The sequence below is a fragment of the Girardinichthys multiradiatus genome, chromosome 18, assembly GCF_021462225.1.
Source record: "Girardinichthys multiradiatus isolate DD_20200921_A chromosome 18, DD_fGirMul_XY1, whole genome shotgun sequence".
NCBI lineage: Eukaryota > Metazoa > Chordata > Actinopteri > Cyprinodontiformes > Goodeidae > Girardinichthys > Girardinichthys multiradiatus.
In genome coordinates this window covers 50,688,745-50,713,376 of record NC_061810.1, presented here as the reverse complement: position 1 = coordinate 50,713,376, position 24,632 = coordinate 50,688,745, and the positions used below count along the sequence as shown (strand labels likewise).

The 24,632-nt window shown below is 44.0% G+C and overlaps 1 protein-coding gene across 1 annotated transcript; it reads right to left on the bottom strand.

Annotated features, from left to right (window-relative positions):
• Positions 1-3,309: 3,309 nt before the first annotated feature.
• Positions 3,310-4,218, bottom strand: LOC124884648 (olfactory receptor 11A1-like; the record flags this gene model as incomplete). Its single annotated transcript, XM_047392682.1, has 1 exon — positions 3,310-4,218. A coding segment is annotated over exon 1 (909 nt), but the record flags the coding sequence as incomplete, so codon positions are not given.
• Between the last annotated feature and the right edge of the window lie 20,414 nt (positions 4,219-24,632).

Here is a 24,632-nt window from a genome sequence, read left to right as displayed (position 1 = left end):
GCACACAAGACAAATCCATTGTTTCATCCTGTACATTAACCTGTAACGGGTAACTCGGGGTGAATGCTGACTGAAGACAATTCAATTCAATTCAGTTTATTTATATAGCGCCAATTCACAACACATGTCGTCTCAAGGTTCTTCACAACAGTCAGGTTCATACATTCCAATTAATCCTAACCATTGAACAGTTCAGTCAGATTCAGTTATTTATTCAAATTGGATAAAAAGTTTTTCTATCTAAGGAAACCCAGCAGATTGCATCCAGTCAGTGACTTGCAGCATTCACTCCTCCTGGATGAGCATGTAGAGACAGTGGACAGTCACTGGTGTTGATTTTGCAGCAATCCCTCATACTGAGCATGCATGTAGCAACAGTGGAGAGGAAAAACTCCCTTTTAACAGGAAGAAACCTCCAGCAGAACCAGAACCAGGCTCAGTGTGAGCGGCCATCTGCCATGACCCACTGGGGGTTAGAGAGAACAGAGCAGAGACACAAAGAGAACAAAGAAGCACTGATCCAGGAGTACTTTCTATGGGAAGGAAAAGTAAATGTTAATGGATGTAGCTCCTTTAGTCGTTTCATCTAGAAAGAAAGAACAGATAAACTCTGAGCCAGTTTTCAAGGTTAGAGTCTGAAAGAGAGCACATAGAGTTAGTTACAGTAGAAGCTCAGTCAGTAGCCATGTCTAGGAGAGAGAAAGGGTTAAACACTAAAAGACAGGGCCATGTGGATCATCTGTAGAGGGTGAGCATTAAGCTGTTGCCACCAGAAGCTTGGACGATGCCCCTCTCCAGAAAGGTGTCACAGGCAGACACAGAGCCAGGCCAGGTGTAGCTTCTAGGAAGAGAAAAGAGAGAACAAAGTTAAAAGCTGAAATAACAGCAAATAATGCAAAATTGGAGAGTAGTATGAGAATGTAGCGAAGAGGGTGAAAGTGGTCATTATGTCCTCCAGCAGCCTAAGCCTATAGCAGCATAACTACACAGATAGTTTCAGTTCAGATTATTTAGTTAAACGGCGCTTATTTATAACAATATCGTCTCAAGGAACCTCACAAAGGGTCCCACTGATGGTCATTGTTCTACTAAAAACCACAAGGATTGGGATACCTCTCTCTGTCAGACTGATTATAACCATTGGAAAAGAGAAGGGGTCATACAGGTAGCAGAAATGGAGGGTGTGTTTGCACCTCAACCATAACTGAGCCGGTTTAGGCTAAACCTGACTCCTCCTTACTCCAACCAACAGGGAGGGAGGAAGGCTCCCTCCCTGATAACCTAAGCCACTCTAAGCTTTATCAAAAAGGAAAGTTTTAAGCCTAGCCTTAAAAGTAGACAGGGTGTCTGCCTCACGGACTAAAACTGGGAGCTGGTTCCACAGGAGAGGACCCTGATAACTAAAGGATCTGCCTCCCATTCTACTTCTAGAGACTCTAGGAACCACCAGTAAACCTGCAGTCTGAGAACAAAGTGCTCTGTTAGGAACATATGGACCAATCAGATCTCTGATGTATGATGGAGCTAGATCATTAAGGGCTTTATATGTGAGGAGGAGAATTTTAAATTCTATTCTGGATTTAACAGGGAGCCAATGAAGGGAAGCTAAAATAGGAGAAATATGATCTCTCTTTTTAATATTCATCAGAACTCTTGCTGCAGCATTTTGAATCAGCTGAAGGCTTTTAACTGCATTTTGTGGACATCCTGATAGTAAAGAATTACAATAGTCCAGCCTTGAAGTAACAAATGCATGGACTAGTTTTTCAGCATCACTCCTGGACAGGATATTTCTAATGTTGGCAATGTTCCGGAGATGAAAGAAGGAAATCCTAGAAACCTGTTTAATATGGGATTTAAATGACATGTCCTGGTGAAAAATAACACCAAGGTTTTTTACTTTATTACCGGAGGTCAATTTAATGCCATCCAGGTAAAGTGATTGACTAAGCAGTTTCTTTTTTAAAGACTCCGGTCCAAAGACGACAACTTCTGTCTTGTCTGAATTTAGAAGCAGAAAATTTAAAGTCATCCAAGTTTTTATATCTTCAAGACATGCTTGTAGTCTATCTAACTGGTTGGGTTCATCAGGATTTATGGATAAGTAAAGCTGAGTATCATCAGCGTAACAGTGAAAATTTATCCCATGCTGCCTGATAATTTGACCTATTGGAAGCATATATATAGTAAAGAGAATTGGCCCAAGTACTGAACCCTGTGGTACTCCACAATTAACCCTGGAGTTTAAAGATGATTTATCATTTACATGAACAAACTGGAATCTGTCAGACAGATAAGATTTAAACCAGCCTAGCGCTGTTCCCCTGATCCCTACAGCATATTCCAGCCTTTTTAAGAGAATATTATGGTCGACTGGATCAAATGCAGCACTGAGATCTAACAGAACCAGAACCGACACAAGTCCATTATCTGAGGCCATAAGAATATCAATTCAATTCAGTTTATTTATATAGCGCCAATTCACAACACGTCGTCTCAAGGTTCTTCACAACAGTCAGGTTCATACATTCCAATTAATCCTAACTTTCAAACAGTCAGATTCAGTTATTTATTCAAATTGGATAAAAAGTTTTTCTATCTAAGGAAACCCAGCAGATTGCATCCAGTCAGAGACTTGCAGCATTCACTCCTCCTGGATGAGCATGTAGAGACAGTGGACAGTCACTGTTGTTGACTTTGTTATGACTTTGGATCATCTGTAGAAGGTGAGCATTAAGTTGTTGTCAGCAGAAGCTCAGACGATTCCCCTCTCCAGAAAGGTGTCACAGGTTTTTGTTTAACTTTTTTAGTCAAATGTGACAGGCCCTGGCAAAACCAGGAACAAGTCCACCCGGGGTCATTTTGAGTTATTTACAGATCCTTAAAGAGTGGACTCTAAGATTTCCGTTAGTGTCAAACTCGTGGAAATCAAAGATCAAAATCAAGATATGATCATTTGAATGTAAACACTCTCCAAAGTACTGTAAGGTGAAGACTGACTCCTAAGTTTTGTTAGAATCCCCCTGGAAGCTGGGTGGTAACAGAAAATGTTAATTTGAATAACTTTCTATAGCTTGCAGCAACATCTCTCCTAATATTTACCAACAGAAGCTCCAATGACTGCTCTGTCATTGAACTCACAGCTCTATTTTTCTATGTGAAGTTAATTTACAGCACTGCATTACAATATTTGTGTGCATTTCACAAACCACTTTCAACTGTCCAAACAATTACAACAACAAAAACTAAATGAAAAACGTTTAAATATTTTGTGAATTTAATAAAATCATGTCAGTGGTTTACATTCAGAATTAGACTTTTACAAATGTTTCTGATTTTTGACATCTTCAGGCCATAAATCAGCGGGTTAAAAAGAGGTTGAGCAGTTAGGAAGTAAAGCGAGAGAACGATCCGCAGGATGTTTGGCAAAAAGCTCATGTTAAATCTGCTCTGCGAGATCTCGAAGCTGCCAGCACAGGAAAAGTTCAAGATGGAGGCCAGATGAGGCGTGCAGGTGTTCACAGCCTTCTGACGGGTCTGTTTGGATCCAGAGAAACACACAACAAGGATCTTGATGTAGGTGTAGAGGATTAAAAGCAAAGAGATGAAGATGGTGCTGAAAGTAGCAGTGAGTCCATAAATGTTTGGTATAGCCGTGTCTGTACAGGCCAGTTTGACCAGAGAGTGCGTGTCACAGTAGACTTTGTTAATCTGGTTCCGACACAGCTTGACTGGTATCAGAGACATCATGAAGGACATTGCTAAAAACGGATACAACCAGGCCACAGCGATCAGCATGGCAATCTTTTTAGGTGTCATTCTGGTGTTATACTGCAGAGGGTAACAGATAGCAAGGTATCTATCATAGGACATGACGGCTAAGTTTAAAAACTCAACAGCTCCGTATGAATGGACAATAAAAGCCTGCAGGAAGCAGAGCGGAACAGAAACTGTGTGAACATCAGAGAGGATCTGATCCAGCAGGAAGGGAAACAAGCCTGAGCTGCCGTACAGTTCATTCATAAACAGGCTGCACAAAAACATGTACATAGGTTCATGTAAGTTCCTGTTCACACAGATCACCACAATCAGCAGAACATTAGAAAAGACTATGAAGACATACACAAACAAGATAACAAAGAAATATAAATAAGTCAGAGCCCAGGAGTCAATATAAGCAGTGAGAGAAAAAAATAAAACCTGTGAAGAGTTTATCATAATGTCTCACATTCCCAACAGTTAGAGCATGAAAAGGTTTCCTTTAGTTAAACGTTTTCTCTGACAAACCTGAATTTAACCAAAGGCTCCATCTTACACTTTGAATACAGTGTAACAATACTAATATCAGTGTGTGAGCATTTTTTATCATCCAGTCATGATCAGACTTAAGGTTTCAGCCATTGATAACTGGAAAAAGAGCTAACATCTGCAGCATCATCTCCTAATGAAGCTCTCAGGACACTGGAGACAAACTCACAGTCCTTCCCACAGTCAGCATGGAAACATCAACAAGTCCCCCTCCCTCCAAAACTGAGCTGAACCTCGTCTCTGTGGTCTTTTATCATATTTGTAAGACACCATCAGCTGTAGTGGGACATTATCAACATAAGTTCAGAAAGGTCAGACAAAATAATGAAACTAATGATAATATTAACCCATCCATCCCCATTTACCGTGCAAGGGTGTGTCTGGTGTGCTGGCCTGGAAGATAAAGAGGAAAAGAAAAATACATAGTAGATTTCTTAGCTATTGAGGGCATACAGTTGGAAATCACTTGTTCTCGTCGTCTGCCACTTGTCTGGGACCGGGTCGCGGGGGCAGCAGACTCAGCAGAGACACCTAGACGTCCCTCTGCCCCAGACACCTCCTCCAGCTCCTCCGGGGGAAGCCCAAGGTGTTCCCATGCCAGACAAGAGACATATTCCCTCCAGTGTGTCCTGGGCCGTCCCCTGGGCCTCCTCCCAGTGGGGCGTGCCTGGAACACCTTCCAAGGAAGGTGTCCAGGAGGCTTCCGGTATAGATGCCAAAGCCACCCAACTGGCTCCTCTCGATGTGGAGGAGCAGCGGCTCTACTCCGAGCTCCTCCCGAATGACTGAGCTCCTCACCCTATCTCTAAGGGAGGGCCCGGCCACCCTACAGAGGAAGCTCATTTCAGCCGCTTGTATCCGGGATCTCGTTCTTTCGGTCATGACCCAAAGTTCATGGCCATAGGTGAAGGTAGGAACGTAGACCGACCAGTAAATTGAGATCTTCGCTTTCTCTCTTCACCACAACGGACCGGCACAGCGTCCCCATTTCTGCAGCAGCTGCACCGATCCGTCTGTCAATCTCCTGCTCCATTCTCCCCTTACTCGTGAACAAGACCCCGAGATACTTGAACTCCTCCACTTGAGGCAGAAACTCCACTCCAGCCTGAAGAGGGCAAGCCACCCTTTTCTGGTCGAGAACCATGGCCTCGGACTTGGAGGAGCTTCATCCCAGCTGCTTCACACTCGGCTGCTAACCACCCCAGTGCATGCTGTAGGTCTTGGCTAGAGGGGGCAAGGATGACCACGTCATCTGCAAAAAGAAGAGGCGAAATCCACTGGTCACCAAACCAGACCCCTTCCGGCCCTTGGCTGCGCCTAGAAATCCTGTCCATAAAAGTTATGAACAGGAACGGCGAGAAAGAGCAGCTCTGCCAGAGTCCAACATGCACCGGAAAAAGGTCTGACTTATTGGCGGCAATGCGGACCAAACACCTGCTCCGCTCGTACAGAGAGCGGATGGCCCCTAATAAAGGGCCCCTGATTCCATACTCCTGGAGCACCCCAAACAGGGCACCACGAGGAACACAGTCGAATGCCTTCTCCAGGTCCACAAAACACATGTGGACCGGTTGGGCAAACTCCCATGAACCCTCGAGTACCCTGTAGGGGGTATAGAGCTGGTCCAGTGTTCCACGGCCGGGACGCAAACCACACTGCTCCTCCTGAAGCCGAGGTTCGACTATCGGGCGGACTCTCCTCTCCAATACTCTGGCGTAGGCCTTACCAGGGAGGCCGAGGAGTGTGATCCCCTTTTAGTTGAAACACACTCTCCGGTCACCCTTCTTATGAAGGGGGACCACCACCCCAGTCTGCCAGTCCAGAGGCACTGTCCCCGACCGCAACGCAATGTTGAAGAGGCGTGTCAACCATGACAGCCCAACAACATCCAGAGACTTTAGGTACTCAGGGCGGATCTCATCCACCCCCGAAGCCCTGCCACCGTGGAGCTTTTTAACCACCTCGGATACTTCAGCCTGTGTGATGAAAGAGTTCAACCCCGAGTCCCCAGCCTCTGTTTCCACCAGGGAATGCGTGATGGCAGGATTGAGGAGATCCTCAAAGTACTCCTTCCACCGCCCGATATTGTCCCCAGTCGAGGTCAGCAGCTCCCCACCCCCAATGTAAACAGTGTTGACGAAGCACTGCTTCCCCCTCCTGAGGCGCCGGGCGGTTTGCCAGAATCGCTTCGGGGCCAACCGGTAGTCCTTCTCCATGGCCTCACCGAACTCCTCCCAGGTCCGGGTTTTTGCCTCTGCCACCACCCAGGCCGCAGCATGCTTGGCCCCACGGTACCCGTCAGCCGCCTCAGGAGTCCCACAAGCCTACCACAGCCGATAGGACTCCTTTGTATGTTTGGATTGGTTGTACTGGAATTCTAATTTCCCCTCGGGGATCAATAAAGTATATTTGAATTGAATTAAATTGAATTCTTCAGCTTGACAGCGTCCTTTACTGCCGGTGTCCACCACCGGTTTCGGGGATTGCCGCCGCGACAGGCACCGCAGACCTTACGGCCGCAGCTATGGGCGGCAGCATCGACAATAGATGTGGAGAACATGGTCCACTTGGACTCTATGTCTCCAACATCCCTCGGAATCTGGTCAAAGCTCTCCCCGAGGTGAGAGTTGAATACATCCCTGGCCAAGGGGTCCGCCAGACGTTCCCAGCAGAGCCTCACTATGCGCTTGGGCCTGCCAAGTCTGTCCGGCTTTCTCCTCCCCCAGCGGATCCAACTCACCACCAGGTGGTGATCAGTGGACAGCTCAGCCCCTCTCTTCTCCCAAGTGTCCAAAACATGCGGCCGAAGGTCTGATGATATGACAACAAAGTCGATCATTGACCTCCTGCCTAGGGTATCCTGGTGCCAAGTGCACTGATGGACACCTTTATGCTTGAACATGGTGTTCATTATGGACAATCCGTGACTAGCACAAAAGTCCAATAACAAAACACCACTCGGATTCAGATCAGGGAGGCCAGAGTAGAAGAGAGTCCAGCCCCTCTCGAGGATATGGGTTCCGGAGCCCACGCCGTGCGTGGAGGCGAGCCCGACTATTTCTAGTTGATATCTCTTGACCTCCCGCACAAGCTCAGGCTCCTTCCCCCCCAGCGAGGTGACATTCCACGTCCCTGAAGCACCGGTACTTCATGGTTTCCCCTGCAGGTGGTGGGCCCACGGGGGGATGGCCTCATGTCTCCTGATTGGGCTTGGCCCGACCGGGTCCCACGAGGAGCAACCCAGCCACCAGGCACTCTCCAACAAGTTCCAACCGGATCTGCCTCCCATTCTACTTCTAGAGACTCTAGGAACCACCAGTAAACCTGCAGTCTGAGAACAAAGTGCTCTGTTAGGAACATATGGACCAATCAGATCTCTGATGTATGATGGAGCTAGATCATTAAGGGCTTTATATGTGAGGAGGAGAATTTTAAATTCTATTCTGGATTTAACAGGGAGCCAATGAAGGGAAGCTAAAATAGGAGAAATATGATTTCTCTTTTTAATTTTCATCAGAACTCTTGCTGCAGCATTTTGAATCAGCTGAAGGCTTTTAACTGCATTTTGTGGACATCCTGATAGTAAAGAATTACAATAGTCCAGTCTTGAAGTAACAAATGCATGGACTAGTTTTTCAGCGTCATTCCTGGATAGGATATTTCTAATTTTGGTAATATTCCAGAAGTGGAAATCCTAGAAACCTGTTTAATATGGGATTTAAATGACATGTCCTGGTGAAAAATAACACCAAGGTTTTTTACTTTATTACCGGAGGTCAATTTATTGCCATCCAGGTTAAGTGATTGACTAAACAGTTTCTTTTTTAAAGACTCCAGTCCAAAGACGACAACTTCTGTCTTGTCTGAATTTAGAAGCAACAATTTAACGTCATCCAAGTTTTTATGTCTTCAAGACATGCTTGTAGTCTATCTAACTGGTTGGGTTCATCTGGATTCATGGATAAGTAAAGCTGAGTATCATCAGCGTAACAGTGAAACTTTATTCTATGCTGCCTGATAATTTGACCTATTGGAAGCATATATAGAGTAAAGAGAATTGGCCCAAGTACTGAACCCTGTGGTACTCCACAATTAACCCTGGAGTTTAAAGATGATTTATCATTTACATGAACAAACTGGAATCTGTCAGACAGATAAGATTTAAACCAGCCTAGTGCTGTTCCCTTGATCCCTACAGCATATTCCAGCCTTTTTAAGAGAATTTTATGATCGACTGGATCAAATGCAGCACTGAGATCTAACAGAACCAGAACAGACACAAGTCCATTATCTGAGGCCATAAGAATATCATTAGTGACTTTCAGCAGAGCTGTTTCAGTGCTATGATGAGCTCTGAAACCTGACTGAAACTCTTCAAACAGGTCATTGCTGTATAAATGTTCACACATTTGATTAGCAACAATTTTCTCAAGAATTTTAGATAAGAATGGAAGATTGGATATAGGTCTGTAATTTTTCAAGTCATCTGTGGTTCTGATCCATTTACTAAAGATAAATTAATCATATCTAAAATGGGGCTGGTAATCAGAGGGAACACTTCCTTAAATAATTTGGTTGGGATTGGGTCTAACATACAAGTTGAAGGTTTAGATGAAGCTAATATTTCTGATAACTCAGGAAGCTTCACAGGATCAAAACAGTCCAAACACAGATCAGGTTCTACAGTTATTTCCAATGTTGTCTCACTTGCTGAGGATGAAGTAATCATCTTCGGGAGTATGTCAAAGATTTTCTTTTTAATAAAATCAATTTTATTTAAGAACAATCCCATAAAGTCATGACTGCTGAGAGCTAAAGGAATGGATGGCTCAACAGAGCTATGACTCTGTGTAAGTTTAGCAACTGTACTAAAGAGAAACCTAGGATTATTCTTGTTCTCTTCTATTAATGATGAGAAATACGCTGTTCTAGCTTGGCAAAGTGTCTTTTTATACAACAGTAGGCTATTTTTCCAGATTAAGTAGGAATCCTCTAGGTGTGTAGAACGCCATTTTCTCTCAAAATTTCTAAAATTGTGCTATAAAGTATGCAGCTCTGAATTAAACCAAGGAGCTAGCCTCCTATGAATGATTACCTTATTTTTCAAGGGGCTGCATTGTCTAATGCATCACGCAATGATGAAGAAACACTATGAACAAGAGAATCAATTTGTGAAGGGGCAGAAACAAAATTATTGCCCTAATCTATGTTTTTCTGTTATAATGAGGAAATTAAAAGTGGAACAGATTCTTTAAAGGTTGTTAGAGCATTGTCTGATAATGATCTACTATAATGAAATTTTCTTTCAGGTGTGGAGTACTCGGTTAAATTAAACTCAAACGTTATTAAAAAATGGTCAGACAGGACAGGGTTATGAGAGAATATTGTTATGTCTTTACACTCAATGCCATATGTCAGCACAAGGTCCAGAGAATGAAGACAAAGGTGGGTAGGTTTGTTAATGTTTTGAGCAAAGCCAATTGAGTCTAAGATAGCATTAAAGGCTATATTTAGGCTATCACTTTCAACGTCAACATGAATGTTAAAATCTCCCACTATAATAACCTTATCTGTATTTGACAATAAATCAGATAAAAGGTCTGAAAACTGATCTAAAAATTGAGAGTAAGGACCTGGTGGACGGTACAAAACAACAAACAGAAGTGGTTTTAGTGCTTTGCAATTTGGATGAGGAAAACTAAGGATTAAATATTCAAAAGAGTTGTAGCTATTGATTGGTCTGGGACTAATCAATAAATCGGACTGAAAGAAAGTTGCTACTCCTCCTAGCCCAATATTTCGAGGAATGGGAAAATTTAAATAATTAGTAGGAGTTGACTCATTTATAGTAACATAATCCTCTTGCTGCAGCCAGGTTTTTGTGAGACAAAATAAATCTGTCAGGATCTGCGTTTGTGTTTCTATTTTTGTGCTTGCTACAAGTGCTCATTCTCAAGTGGTGCTGAAGCTCTCAGGTGTGCTGGGTGACAGGTGCGACTTATTCCACTGATTGCCAGGAGGAGTACTTAAGCAGGAGGCTGCCAGCACTTCAATGCGAGAGTGTTTTGCCAGTGGTACAAACTCTAGCAACCATCCTGGAACCTTAAAGGGCCTGCTGCATCTCATCCAGCACCAGAGAAGGCACAATCTCAATATCTTGTTATTAATGTTGTGCCTCCTCCAGCTGCTGTTGAATCCATTGTAAAGCTTCTGCAGCCTTCCTGTCTCGCGTTCTCCTTTCACATTTTGTGATTGAAGAAGTTTTTTGTGTGTCTGCTCTGTTTGAGAAGACAGAGCAAACACCCAACAACCGAAGAACATGGTCAGGAGTACTTTCTTTGGCAAAGAGGAGGAGATGTGGAATGTGTTGACACAGAACAAAGAAAGAAAATATGAAAATCACTAAACCAGGACTGAATGTGAAGAAAGAGGAGAAAGGAAGACAAACACGGACATACAGGAACATTAATGTGTGGTGATCTGCTAAGCATTGCAGTCTCCTCACCAACAATCCCTGGCAGGTAGCTGCAGGATCATCAGCTGAAAGCCACCTTACACCTTACCTTCATATGTAGCTCCATTAAATCCAGAACATCTCATGGTGGGAGACCAGAACAACATGTTTCAGAGGGGTTCCTTGCGGCTGATCCTAGGCCTGTTGTTTGCACCAGGTTTGGTCATTCCTTACATAAAACCAGAACCTCCTTCGTCAGGTCTTTCAGGTCCTGTGAGAGCTGGTTTGTTCCCACAAACCTCTGCATCTAACTTCTACAGCATAGCAGACCACTGCTCCTGACCTGCTTCTCTGCACTATGCCATCCTATCAAGGTAATGGTCCTTTCTCTCTTCAAATTATGGCTCCACCCCATTGTCCAATGACAAAGTGAACTTTGTTGGTGTTATCAGGAAACCTGAGCTGAGCACTCCCTATTTACACATAGCTCCAGATATCCAGCTCTCACCCAAACTCACACAGGCCACCAGAATGTGCTGGGAAGCAGGGATGCAATGCAAGTTGCCCTCCGGTTCACAAGACTGGACACTTAGAACCAGCTCAGCAAGGCCAGAATGAGGCCCACATGATTACAGAAGCTCTTTGATATTATGACCTGTAAGACAGTTTAGGGGTTTGGCCCAGGATCAGGGAGGGTAGGTGGAACAGAGACCCGTCAAAAGGTTTGCTATGGAGCTAAGATAGCAGCAGACCCCTTAAAGGAATAGCAGAACACATATGTATCCAGCAGAGAGCTGACGGCTCAGGGAAACGACTAAGATGCACAAAGAATCCATACAAATGGGGCAAGTGGAGACAGCGCTCCCTCAGACCTGGTCAGGGGTCTTCTCTGGCTGAGTGCTGGCACGGTGAATGAGAGGTTGTGAAGTATTGTGAAGCTGCTGTCATACAGTACCACATGGGGTACTGTAAGGTCTTTGTAAGTCTCTGTCCACAAATCATTCCCTGAAAGCGAGAATTTATGGATTCATGATGTTAATTACTGGGAAAAAAAAACTCCACAAAAATATTTTATCCTTCTCTGGTGTTTTGGCCTGTTGTCCAGTTTATGTCACAACATTATTGTTGCTAAAATTCCTGTTCCATTAACCAAACTGGAGACAGTTCAAGACTGCAAACCAGTTCATCAGCTGTACCCTTCTCCTTCTTAGCCAGGCCTTTGGAGTGTGTTTGGAAAGGTGGTTCTCTAATGTCTTGGCAAAAAATGCATGAAAAACCATGGAAAGGATGTGGTCTTGAAAGCAGGAGATGTTCCTCTAAATATCTGCTATCCTGAATTGAAGCTGCATCACAGAAGGAGAAACAAGCTTTCAAAGGGTTCTGATACTGCCCTATACCCGCAGGTGGGTACGGTAGGCAAAAACTGTAATCAAGTAATAACGGTATTACTTCAAAATTATTAAACTAGAGGTAAATAGTAGCTGTCCAAACAATAACTTTGGGAAATTACAACTCAAGCACTAAGTAATAGTTTGACCACAATGTCAGAGTTTTTTAGAAAGGCTGCTCTGATCAAGCTTTTTTGCTGAATTCATGACTTTGGTCTTCTAATTCATTAAACTGCCTCAATAGATTAAACTAATGTTTCCACTGTGAGCTGCAGGGTGGTGTCAGGGACAGTTGGAGGTCATCTGTGTGGTTGCATCATGCTTACTGTGTTGTTTCAATAATGAGCCCCCGTGGAGATCCTTGGTTTCACCATTTGCAACACAACACCAGAGGACGCCTCTGTGCGGACGTTTGGACACAGGACAATTAGTGCACCTAGCAGTAAAACAGAGCAGGAGGAGATGCTCTGCTGTCACCATGGTTACCACCAGGCAGCTTCAGGATTATGCTTTGTGTGTTTATTCTCCGCTGTGCTTAACAGAGGGAGGAACGACAATAAAAGAAGGACAAACTTTTTTAGTTACATAATGAGAGAAATATTGCAAATCATCAACAAATAAAAAAAAAAACTACAGATTGAGACTCTTGTTGAACATGACCTCATTTATAAATGCTTCTATAAATCCTGGTAAAATCACCTTCAAGTTCACCAGTTAAAACAGAAGATGTTAGTGTTAATGTTTCTGTCTAACTGGAAACTAAACATTCAGAAACTCAGCTCATTTTGGTCAAGTTATAATCAAGCAGTAATGTTAATTCAGCATACTTTAAATTTTTCCACATTTTTCTAATCTTCCCAAATTATATTCAGTTAGTGGATTATGAACCTAAAGGAGCAAGAGATGAATGTCTAATAAAACAGAATGAGAAGATATATTTTTTATCATTGTTCTTATAAAACTTTAAGAGGTTTTGTTATTTCCATAATGATTGTTTAGGTTTGAAGACACACAAAGAAACGTGTATATTGGTCCATAAACACCTGAATCAGAACGTTTCTGTCAAGGATGGTGGTTCTTGGAGTAGGACCCAAGTGCAGGCAGACAGAAGCAGATGGTGTGGAGAATCAAAAGAAATATTTCTCTCAGTTTTTAATGTTTGACTGTTCAGATTTATGTGAACTTGTCTGGTTTGCTGAAAATACATAATTTATTTTCAATATGAGGCATCATAATAGTTTTTTTTTAAAAGTCGTCAAACTCATCCCATGAGAAACTGGAAGGTATTCCTGCAGACTTCAATGCCTCCGATCAAATAAGGTTTCCTGGTGTGTTTTGTTTTTGTTGGTGTCTTCTTGGTGGATGGTCTCATTACTGAAGTTTCTACTGAACGTTGGTTTGCTTCAAGATGTCCGATGATCCTCATGTCCTGCCACTCCGTTTCTGCTGCTAAAGAATCCATCCATACGTTGTACATGAGCTCTGGAGAAAGTTTGCAGCTACAGGACTGTGTCCCAAGTGAAGAATTCTTCTTTCTTCTCCCATAGTATTTACAGTCAAAGTTACGGATCTTCTCCATTTCGCTGTCTTTGTCTTCTTCAAATGTTTTAATGGCAATAGCTTCTGATATCTTATGTTCTAGTTCCTTTGTCGCCAGTTTAAAGCTTTCTTCTTCATCCTCATCTTGGGTTAACGTTAGCTGGAAACTAGGAACGTTCTTCAAAGTTATGCAGCTATCACTATCATCAATTTCTTCTGCTTCATCTTCTTCTGATTCAGAATCTGAAGAGAGTCCGGCATCGGCATCGGTCCTGGTGAACATGTACTCCCATGTACTACTTATTTAAATTTTCACATACCTTGACATACTGGGTGAGGAGGAGGTGTAGCAACCATCTTTCAGTCCGATTTAGTGATTAGTCCCAGACCAATTAATAGCTACAACTCTTTTCAATATTTAATCATTAGTTTTCCATACATCCGAATTGCAAAGCACTAAAACCACTTCTGTTTGTTGTTTTGTACCGTCCACCAGGTCCTTACTCTCAATTTTTAGATCAGTTTTCAGACCTTTTATCTGATTTAGTGTTAAATACAGATAAGGTTATTATAGTGGGGGATTTTAACATTCATGTTGACACTGAAAGTGATTGCTTAAATATAGCCTTTAATGCTATCTTAGACTCAATTGGCTTTGCTCAAAACATCAACAAACCTACCCACCTTTGTCTTCATTCTCTGGACCTTGTGTTAATTGATTAAATTATGCACTGACTAATGACATTTATATATTAACTTAGGTGCAGGAGCATGGCCACACCTCTACCACACCTCAAATTACCCAGCAGCCCATTTTTACCACAGATGAAGGAAATATATATTTTAAGAGTAGCAATGCAACAGGAAACAACACTCCAATTATTTTTACCTCCGTCTTCTTCCCTCCCTGTTGGTTGGAGTAAGGGGGAGTCAGGTTTAGCCTAAACCGGCTCAGTTATGGTTGAGGTGCAAACACACCCTCCATTTCTGCTACCTGTATGACCCCTTCTCTTTTCCAATGTTTATAATCAGTCTGACAGAGAGAGGTATCCCAATCCTTGTGGTTTTTAGTATAACAATGGCCACTAGTGGGCTCTAGATGGACAAACTTGATCAGTTTATTATTTTACTTAGTACCCCTACACATAGCCCATTCTAAAATGGCCAAACTCTAACACTCAGTAGTTTAATCTAACCTCCCCAACAACCCTATACCATTCCAAACCCTTTGTGAAGAGCCGTGAGATGACATGTGTTGGAAATTGGCGCTACATAAATAAAACTGAACTGAATTGAAAACTGAATTGAATAGATGGTTTAGATTTCAAGATCAGATCCAAAATATCAGTAGCAGAAGGAACTTGGAAGGTTGATAGTGGTGGGATGGGAGGGCTGAAGAGTACTGGAAGAGGTGATCTGAGGGGTTAGCTGTTGGTGGATTTTGGCTATTCTCTCAGTAAAAAATTTTAGAAATAAAATGCAGTGATCACAGGAGTGGAAGTAGGAGGTGAGAGGGTCTGGAGGACACAATGTGTTGTTAACCAATGAAAACAGAGTTTTAGTATTTCCAGTCCCAGCAGTGATGAGATCTTTGTAATACTGGGATTTAAATGAGCAGAGGGTGGCTTTGTCATGACAAATGTGGGAGTGATACACCTGTTTGTGAACAGCAAGACCAGTATTCCTGTAGAACCGCTCAATTTGACGCACCTCAGCTTTAAGTGTACGTAGCTGAGGAGAAAATCAGAGAAAGGAGTGGGAAAATGAGACAGTTCATGTTTTTTGAAGGAGCGAGTGAATTCAGCAGAGAATGGAGACTAATGTTGTAATGCGCAACTAGTTCATCTGGAAAGGAGGAGTTATTGATGTTGGGGAGATTGTCCATACCTGATGTGAGAGCTGCGAATTTAATATTTTTGAGATTGTGGAAGGAGATGACACGTGGTTGTTTAGCTGTTGACAAAGTTAGATTCAGCTTGAATGATACCAGTATATGATCTGAGAAGGGATAATCAGCAGCATAGCAATTTTCAGGTGTAACACCTGAGCAGCAGACCAGGTCCAGGATGTGTCCTTTACAGTGAGTGGGAAAATCAACATCCTGTTGAAGCCCAAAACTGTCTAAACTAGAAGTGAGGATCTTAGTGAGGATATGATTGATGTTGTCCATATGAATATTAAACTCACCCAGCAGAACTATGTTAGGGGCAAGTGAACAGATGTGGGTGAGGAAGGCAGAAAGTTCAGTAATGAAATCCTTGTTGGGTTTTGGGATGCTGCCACAATTATGTGAGGCACAGATAGTCATACTTGTGGTTCTGAATGAGGTCATGTTGGAGCTGCCCCTTCCCTGTCAGAGAACTGATGTTAATAACCCAAATGTGACATAGCTGTGCTTGGTGGTGAAGCTAATGTTAGCTGACCTAGCTAGGTTAACTAAGACACTGCGTTCAAATTTCCTGCTGGAGTTTCTCGGTGGATGATGAGTTGTGGACCAGAAGGATTTTATGGCTGTGAAGTCATCAGTACAGAAACTCCGCCGGGACCCATGATGGATATATTTCCGACGAGGGAGACGGACGAGGTCCGGGAAGAGACAGAGAAGATCTGAAGCTGCAGAGAGGATTATTAAACTACAACCCTGCTTCCTGGTCTGAACCCTGGGTTGTCAGAGTTCTGGAGAACTAATAAATTTGTCCAGATTCCTAGAAAGAAGAGCCGCTCCATCCAAAGTGGGACGGATGCCGTCTCTCCAGATCAGACCAGGTTTTCCCCAAAATGTTCGCCAGTTATCAATGTAGCCCACATTGTTTTCTGGACACCACCTAGACAGTCAGAGGTTGAATGACAGCATGCGGCTAAACATGTCGTCACTGGTCCGATCGGGGAGGGGACCAGAGAAAATGAGTCCGACATTGTTTTGGCAAACTTACACACCGAAGCAACACTAACTTTGGTGACCTCCGATTGACGTAACCGGGTGTCATTACCGCCAGCGTGAATAACAATCTTACTGTATTTGCGCTGATCCTTAGCCAGCAGTTTCAGGTATGATTTGATGTCGTCCGTTCTGGCCCCTGACAGACATTTGACTATGGTCGCTGGTGTAATTAGTGCCACGTTTCTGACTATGGAGCAGCCAATTACCAGAGTTGGTTTCTCAGCGGGTGTGTCACTGAGCGGGGAAAATCTGTTAGAAACGCAGACGGGTTGGTGGTGACCTGTGGGCTGGGATCTAGGACTATACTTTCTACGTACCGTCAGCCAGCCGGCCTGAGGCCCCAGCTGCGCGGGCTCTGCTGGAGGACTGCTACGGGGAGCTACCCTCGGTGGCTCTGCGCTGGTTAAAGGGCCTCGCCTATCTGCTGGTTTTTCAACAGCGTGGAGCCGGCTCTCCAATTCAACACCCTCACCTCTAAAGCTACAAAAATGCTACATTTATTACACGTACCATTATCACTAAAGGAGGCAGAGGAGTAACTGAACATCTGACACACAGAGAGCAGGAGAGAGGAGGAGACTCAGAGAGAGAAACAGCAGAACGGGTAGCCATGTTGGAGCTAAAGCTAAGCTAGCGACCCTTTACCACTACTAGAAAAACCATGTAAAACACGGAGGGTCCCCAAACGTTAAATGCAGCAACAGAAAATATGTGTTTTAATGTACTTTTAGAACAAGTACATTTTAGAACAAGTCAAAGATATCACAGTAGAGAGAAATCAGATTAATAAAGAGAGCCTTCATACACCAAACAATCCACTGAGTGAAACAGTGAAAACAGGAAGTGATGAATACTAGCTCTGGAACCGGGACAGGAGACTGTTCTCCCTCAAAACCCTTGCACAGAGCTCTAGAACGAGAATTAATTCCTTCCCGAACTGCTGGAAGGCCTTGGGACCTGGAGCTGGATGCCAGTCATACTCAACCTTCATAGTGGCATCGGCAGACCCTCAGAGGCGTGACAGGCTGAAGCGTTGAGTTGACTCTCAGTGGTATGGACAGGTGCTGAAGAGTCGGCCGGACCCCCATGACTTGAGCCGACGGGGAAGATATGAAAATATGAGCTGGACCCTCAGAGGCAGATGGGGGCAGTGGCTGAGATGGAGGTGGGCCATGGTTAAATTCAGCCACTGCTACCTCGTAGCTCATCTCCAACCCTTGCAACATTTCCATAAACCCAGGATGGAAATGGAGATGAGTGGACTCACACAGCAGGCTTATTTGTCTTGTTTTAGCCTCAAATATTGCACCTGATGCTGCCATTGCATTGCTGGCTTGGCTTTGCTTAGCAACAGAACAGAGCAGTATATATGTGGCATGGCACAGGTGAAGCAAAGAGACTGATTGGCAAAGTGCAGGTGGATCGAATGAAACTGATCGCAAATTCACTGTGGCAGGGAGTGGAAGCAAGAACATGAATGCACTGAGTAGAGGAAGAATTAAACAATCTAACAAAAGGAAGTTCTTACAAAACATAAACTAAAATGCACTAAGAACAGAATACAAGAATCTTCAGAAACAAAACATAAGGTGTCATAATGTGGATTTTGCGGTGGGACCAACTAAAAAATTACCCGAACAAGGCCAGAAACAAAAAACTACCCGAGCCAGGGACAGAAAAAAAATTGAGTTCAGACGAGCAACCCGAAGGTTGACTCATGCATGCACAGAGTTCAGGAGGACGACCAGGAGGTAATCCCAACCAGACTCAAAGTTCAGGTGGACAGCCATGAGGTTGTCCCCTGCCAACATAAAGTTCGGTAGGTCTGTGATGAAGGCCGAGACAAAGTCTAGGAGGCTGGCGGCGGGACCAGGAGGACCCACAAAGAAGCTTGTCAGGAGGCCGGCCTAGGCGTTTAGAGGACCCTTGGAGACGCCGATTAGGAGGAAGCTGGTGGTGGAGCTCTGGAGACTCTGAACCACGGTGGAGCTTTGGAGAGCGGTGCAGGAACTGCTGGGACCCTGGAGAAGAATCAGGAAACTGGGGGCGGTTTGTCCCTGAACCCCTCTGGAACAGGAACCAGAAGTGGAGGCAGTTTGTCCTCGAGCTGCTATGGGACAGGAACAGGAAGTGGAGGTGGCTGGTCCTCAAGCTCCTCCAGGACAGAAACAGGAAGTGAAGGCACCAGCAGAACCATCGGTAGAGCCAAGAGCTGGTGCGGACACTGAGACGTCTGGCTGACCTCCAGCGGAAGCAGGAGTTGAAGCGTTGCACCGACTCTCAGTGAAGAGGCGAGTGGAGGAGGGAGCAGGAAGCCTCCACATGGAAGCAGCGATCTCTGCCAGGGCTTTCTGTGGCTCACCTTCAATGATCCCATGGGTCAGGGGATCCCAGGGGAAAAGATTCCTCCATTCCTCCAGCCAGTCCATCAGGCCATTTGCTGCCTCCAGTCTCCACCATGGTGAGCTGGGAAAAGTAAGGAGGTGCGTTAACTGTCTTGCCATTTCCTCTCCATGTCTTAACTCCCTCTCATATCTCCTAGCTTGGTCCAAAAGGCTGGTTCCTTTCTGTAATAATGTGGGTTTTGCGGTACGACCACTGTGCAAGGAGATGCCAGGAGCAAGATGAGAAACCACAAGTTGAGATTTAATTGCTCACACTCACAGAACTCAGACAGGAAGACCAGGACTATGCCGAGCCCAAACCAGACCAGAACACAGGGAACCAGACATCACGGTAGGATACATGACCAGGATACAACACTAGATAAGATCAGAATAATAACAAAACAATTAATAAGAAAATGATTGATAAGAAAATGAAAGGAAAGTTGGACTGAAAACGTAACTAATAATGGTTAGATGGCCCAGTCAAAGGCCGCTCTAAACAAATAGCTTTTTAATCTTGATTTAAAGCAACTTAGGGTTTCAGTGCTTTTCCAGTTTTCTGGGAGTTTATTCCAGATTAGTGGAGCATAAGAACTAAAAGCTGCTTCTCCATGTTTAGTTCTGGTTCTGCAGAGTAGATTTGAGCCAGAAGACCTGAGAGGTCCGGGTGGTTGATACACTGACAACAAGTCTGTAATGTATTTTGGTGCTAAGCCATTCAGTGATTTATAGACTAACAGAAGTATTTTAAAGTCTATTCTCTGAGCTACAGGGAGCCAGTGTAGGGACTTTAGAACCGGGCCGATGTTCTCCACTTTCTTAGTTCTAGTGAGGACGCGGGCAGCAGCGTTCTGGATCAACTGCAGCTGTCTGATCCACTTTTTAGGCAGACCTGTGAAGACACCGTTGCAGTAATCAATTCTACTAAAGATGAACGCATGAATTAGTTTTTCAAGGTCCTGCTGAGACATTAGTCCTTTAATCCTGGAGATGTTCTTTAGGTGATAGAAAGCCGACCTTGTTACTGTCTTTATGTTCCTCTGAAGGTTCAGGTCTGAGTCCATCACTACACCCAGGTTTCCAGCCTGACCGGTGGTTTCTAGCTGTATTAACTAAAGCTGTGTGTTAACTTTTAAACGCTCTTCCTTTGGTCCAAAGATTATTACTTCAGTTTTGTTTTGATTCAGCTGAAGAAAATTTAGGCCCATCCATGCATTGATTTCTTCTAAGCATTTACCCAGCGCTTGAATGGGTTCATGGTCACCTGGTGACATCATAACGTATAACTGTGTGTCGTCTGCATAGTTATGATAACTTACGTTGTTGTTTATTAAAATCTGAGTTGGGGGGTGCATGTAGTATTGAATAGGAGGGGCCCTAAGATGGACCCTTGGGGAACGCCACGTGTGATTTTTATGCTCTCTGATGTAAAGTTACCTACTGACACAAAAAAGTCCCTGTCCTTCAAGTAGGATTTAAACCAGTTGAGTGATGTACCAGAAAGGCCGACCCAGTTTTCCAGGCGCTCTAATAAAATGGAGTGATCAACAGTGTCGAATGCTGCACTAAGGTCCAATAATACCAGCACTGTGGTTCTTCCACAGTCTGCATTTATACGGATGTCATTGAACACCTTGACAAGAGCACTCTGTACTGTGGTGAGCAGGAAGCCTGACTGGAAGACATCGAAGCGGTTGGTCGTTGTTAGGAAGTTGTTTAACTGTTGAAACACAGCTTTTTCAATAATCTTACTGATGAAGAGAAGGTTTGATATAGGCCTGTAGTTCTGTAGTAGCAGCTTGTCCAAGTTGCTCTTTTTCAATAGAGGTTTGATAATTGCTGTTTTCAGGGCCTGGAGGAAAACACCTGACAAAAGGGACGTGTTTATTATTTGTGTTAAATCAGATGTTATTACAGGCAAAGCTTTCTGAAGGAAAGCTGTGGGTAAAACATCGAGACAGCAGGAAGAAGAGCTTAGTTGCTGTACGATTTCTTCTACGTTTTTATAGTTTATTTGGTGAAATTGGGATGTTTTGTCAAAATCAGTTCTAGTTGGAGACAACATTGGTCCTGGAGTTGATGTGGATGTGCTGACTGCCTCTCTGATCTTTTGGGTTTTTTCAGTGAAGAAGTTAACAAATTAATTGCAGGTCCTGGTAGAGTAGAGTTCAGATGCTACAGTTACAGGAGGGTTTGTTAACCTGTCAACCGTGGCAAATAATACACCAGCTCAGAAAAGAAAGATTCTCTTGCATTTTTCAGTTGTAGGTTATATCTGTATAGTCTTTCTTTATAGATAATATAGTGAACCTGGAGTCCAGTCTTTCTCCACCTGCGTTCAGCTTTTCAACACTCCTTTATTTCACTTCTGACTGGTGGAGCACTTCTCCATGGAGACATTTTCTTCCCAGAAACAACTTTCACTTTAATTGGAGCAACTGAATAAATGATGTCTGAGATTTTAGAATGAAAGTTATCTACCAGCTCATCTACAGTGTTACATGGCAAAGTGGAGGTAGAAGAGTAAATCTGGTTAAAGGTTTCAGCAGCACAGTCCTTAAAGATGCATTTTCTTATCATGTCTCTTTGGCAAACTGAGTCATTGCAGATGATGCTTTCAAAAATAACAGAAAAGTGGTCAGATAGAACAACATCAGATACAGACACCTTGGAAATGTTTAGACCCTTAGTGATGATCAAGCAGTGGAGATTTTGGTATGGAAATTCTGGTGGGGCCCAGGCTATTCATACCAGAAAATCTGATAATATAATCCAAACATGAACATATAACACTGAACCTTACCCTCAATACAAATACAACTTGCTGTGCACAAGTGCGTAATCACACAATAATGAAGATGTGACGACATAATTTATTCTATCAACAGTACCAAAGTGTTTAAGAATCCACGTTTTTTACTAACTAACAACTGCAAGCAGATTGTTCAATCAGAACCATATGAAATGGTCGTATGAACACTGACAGCACACACAACAAACAATGCTGCTGTCCATTGTGCTGTCGGAAACTGAACGCATCACCTGCATCATTTGGAAGATTTGATTAATTGAATTAAACAATAAACCCAGCAGCAACAAAGTAATGTGTATTTTAAAGATACATTAGGATACTGATAGAAAAAACATCATATATTCTGAAAAATCGCTTTAACCCCTGCAGCAGTCAACAGTTGATAATTAAGCATAACAATATATTAGACTCACCAGTGAGGTTCATTTCTTGAAGAGGAAGGAAGCCTGGCGGTCCTTCATGTGTGCAAACTTCTCTATGACCTTGCTGTTAAAGTCAAACAGTCCATGGATAAGTTTATTTTCAATGGATAGCATTGCCAGGGCATTCAGTCTTTGCTGTCCTATTGTATTCCGTCCCGGTTGTGGAACACTGGACCAGCTCTATACCCTTTACAGGGTACTTGAGGGTTCATGGGAGTTTGCCCAACCAGTTCACATGTGTTTTGTGGACCTGGAGAAGGCATTCGACTGTGTCCCTCGTGATGCCCTGTGGGGGGTGCTCCAGGAGTATGGAATTGGGGGCCCTTTATTAGGGGCCATCCGGTCTCTGTACAAGCGGAGCAGGAGTTTGGTCCGCATTGCCGGCACTAAGTCGGACCTGTTCCCAGTGCATGTTGGACTCCGGCAGGGCTGCCCTTTGTCGCCGGTCCTGTTCATAACTTTTATGGACAGGATTTCTAGACGCAGCCAAGGGCCGGAGGGGGTCTGGTTTGGGGACCAGAGGATTTCGTCTCTTCTTTTTGCGGATGACGTGGTCCTGCTGGTCCCCTCTATCCAAGACCTACAGCATGCGCTGTGGCGGTTCGCAGCCGAGTGTGAAGCGGCTGGGATGAGGATCAGCTCCTCCAAGTCTGAGGCAATGGTACTCGACCGGAAAAGGGTGGCTTGTCCTCTTCAGGTTGGAGGGGAGTTCCTTCCTCAAGTGGAGGAGTTTAAGTATCTCGGGGTCTTGTTCACGAGTGAGGGAAGAATGGAGCGGGAGGTGTTCCAGGCACGTCCCACTGGAAGGAGGCCCAGGGGACGGCCCAGGACACGCTGGAGGGACTATATCTCTCGGCTGGCCTGGGAACACCTTGGGCTCCCCCTGGAGGAGCTGGAGGAGGTGTCTGGAGAGAGGGATGTCTGGGCGTCTCTGCTGAGTCTGCTGCCCCCGCGACCCGGTCCCGGATTAGCGGAAGACGACAAGTACGAGTACAAGACGTTTCTCTCAGATTCTGTGCTTGTCACTGGTGTTGTGATGATGATTTGGAGAAGTGTCACGGTTTCAGATAAAGCCTCTTGGAGGTTGTTTTCCTTAATGGACTTCAATAACGAAAGCGCAGTGTTGTCTTTGCTGAGTTCACTGTGTTGGTATAGGGACATCAACTCGGTTTTCAGCTATGCCTTATTTGTTATTGGCCATAGTTTAATGGCACATTCCAGTTCAGCTTCTGGAAATGACTGCACAAACTTGGAGAAAAGAGTGCAATCAATGAGTTTTGGTGCCATCAAATGGTCACTCCTAGAGAACCTCTCCTCCACTTGACTCATCACAGTGTCGCAAGCCTCTTTCATGACTGTAGCCGTGTTGGTTTTCCTCCTCTTATTTCCTTCTGGATTACTTTCTTGCACAATCACATCAGCTCGTTCCCTAAGACATCCTACATTTCTGTTGAAGGTTTTCATCGCGTGGTTGATGCCAGCTGCATCAATGTCCCATTTTTGCAGTACACTGTAAAATATGTCCACTTCTTGCATGAGCTCGGAAAAGAACTGCAAGAAGTGAAGGAACTTTGGTTCCTGCAGGTGCATAGACAGACCATAGGCCTCGCTGACCCTGTCCCATCCCTCTGTTGTGTGAATGTGGTCCAAACACTTCTTAATCTCTTCACGGCATTCCCACACAGCATTAACAGTTCTGCTTTTGAAATTCCACCGCGTGGCTAGAGGTCTGGGGATGCGCCTATCTGATGTTTTGGCAAGAGCAGCTGTTCTCTTGGGTGAACAAGAGAAAAAGGTGGCGAAAGTTGACAGATCACCACTAATCACTTTTAATTCAGAAATCCTTGCTGAGCAGATTTGTTGAAGTGTTAACTTTAACTGATGCGCGTAACAGTGCACAATATGGGCGTTTGGGTATCGCTCCTTCACACTGCAGCCCCGTCATATGTTTGCACTATGAGCTTGTCAGTCAGGTTCAGAGGCTCAAGAGATGAAAATATGGCATTTGATAAACCAGCAGCCGTTTTGTCTTTCACCTCAATAAATTCCCAAAACCTTTCTGTCACTGTGCCGTTTACCATATAGCGCAGCACGATGACCATTTGTGATTTACAAGACACATCGGTCGTCTCATCTGCCTCCACGGCAACAAAGGGTGCATTTGTCACCTGCTGAAAAACCTCATCCTTGTAAAACTGTACATGCAATCCAAAAGTTCATTTTGAATGACTGCTGAGATGCCCTTAAAATAGGGTTGAGCATCATAATGGCTCCTGAATCTGGAGTCTCCCTCGCACATCGTCTCAAATATGCATCTAAAAATGCAGGGATTTAAGGAACCAGCAGACTCGTCATGTCCACGCAGGGCAATCTCACACTTT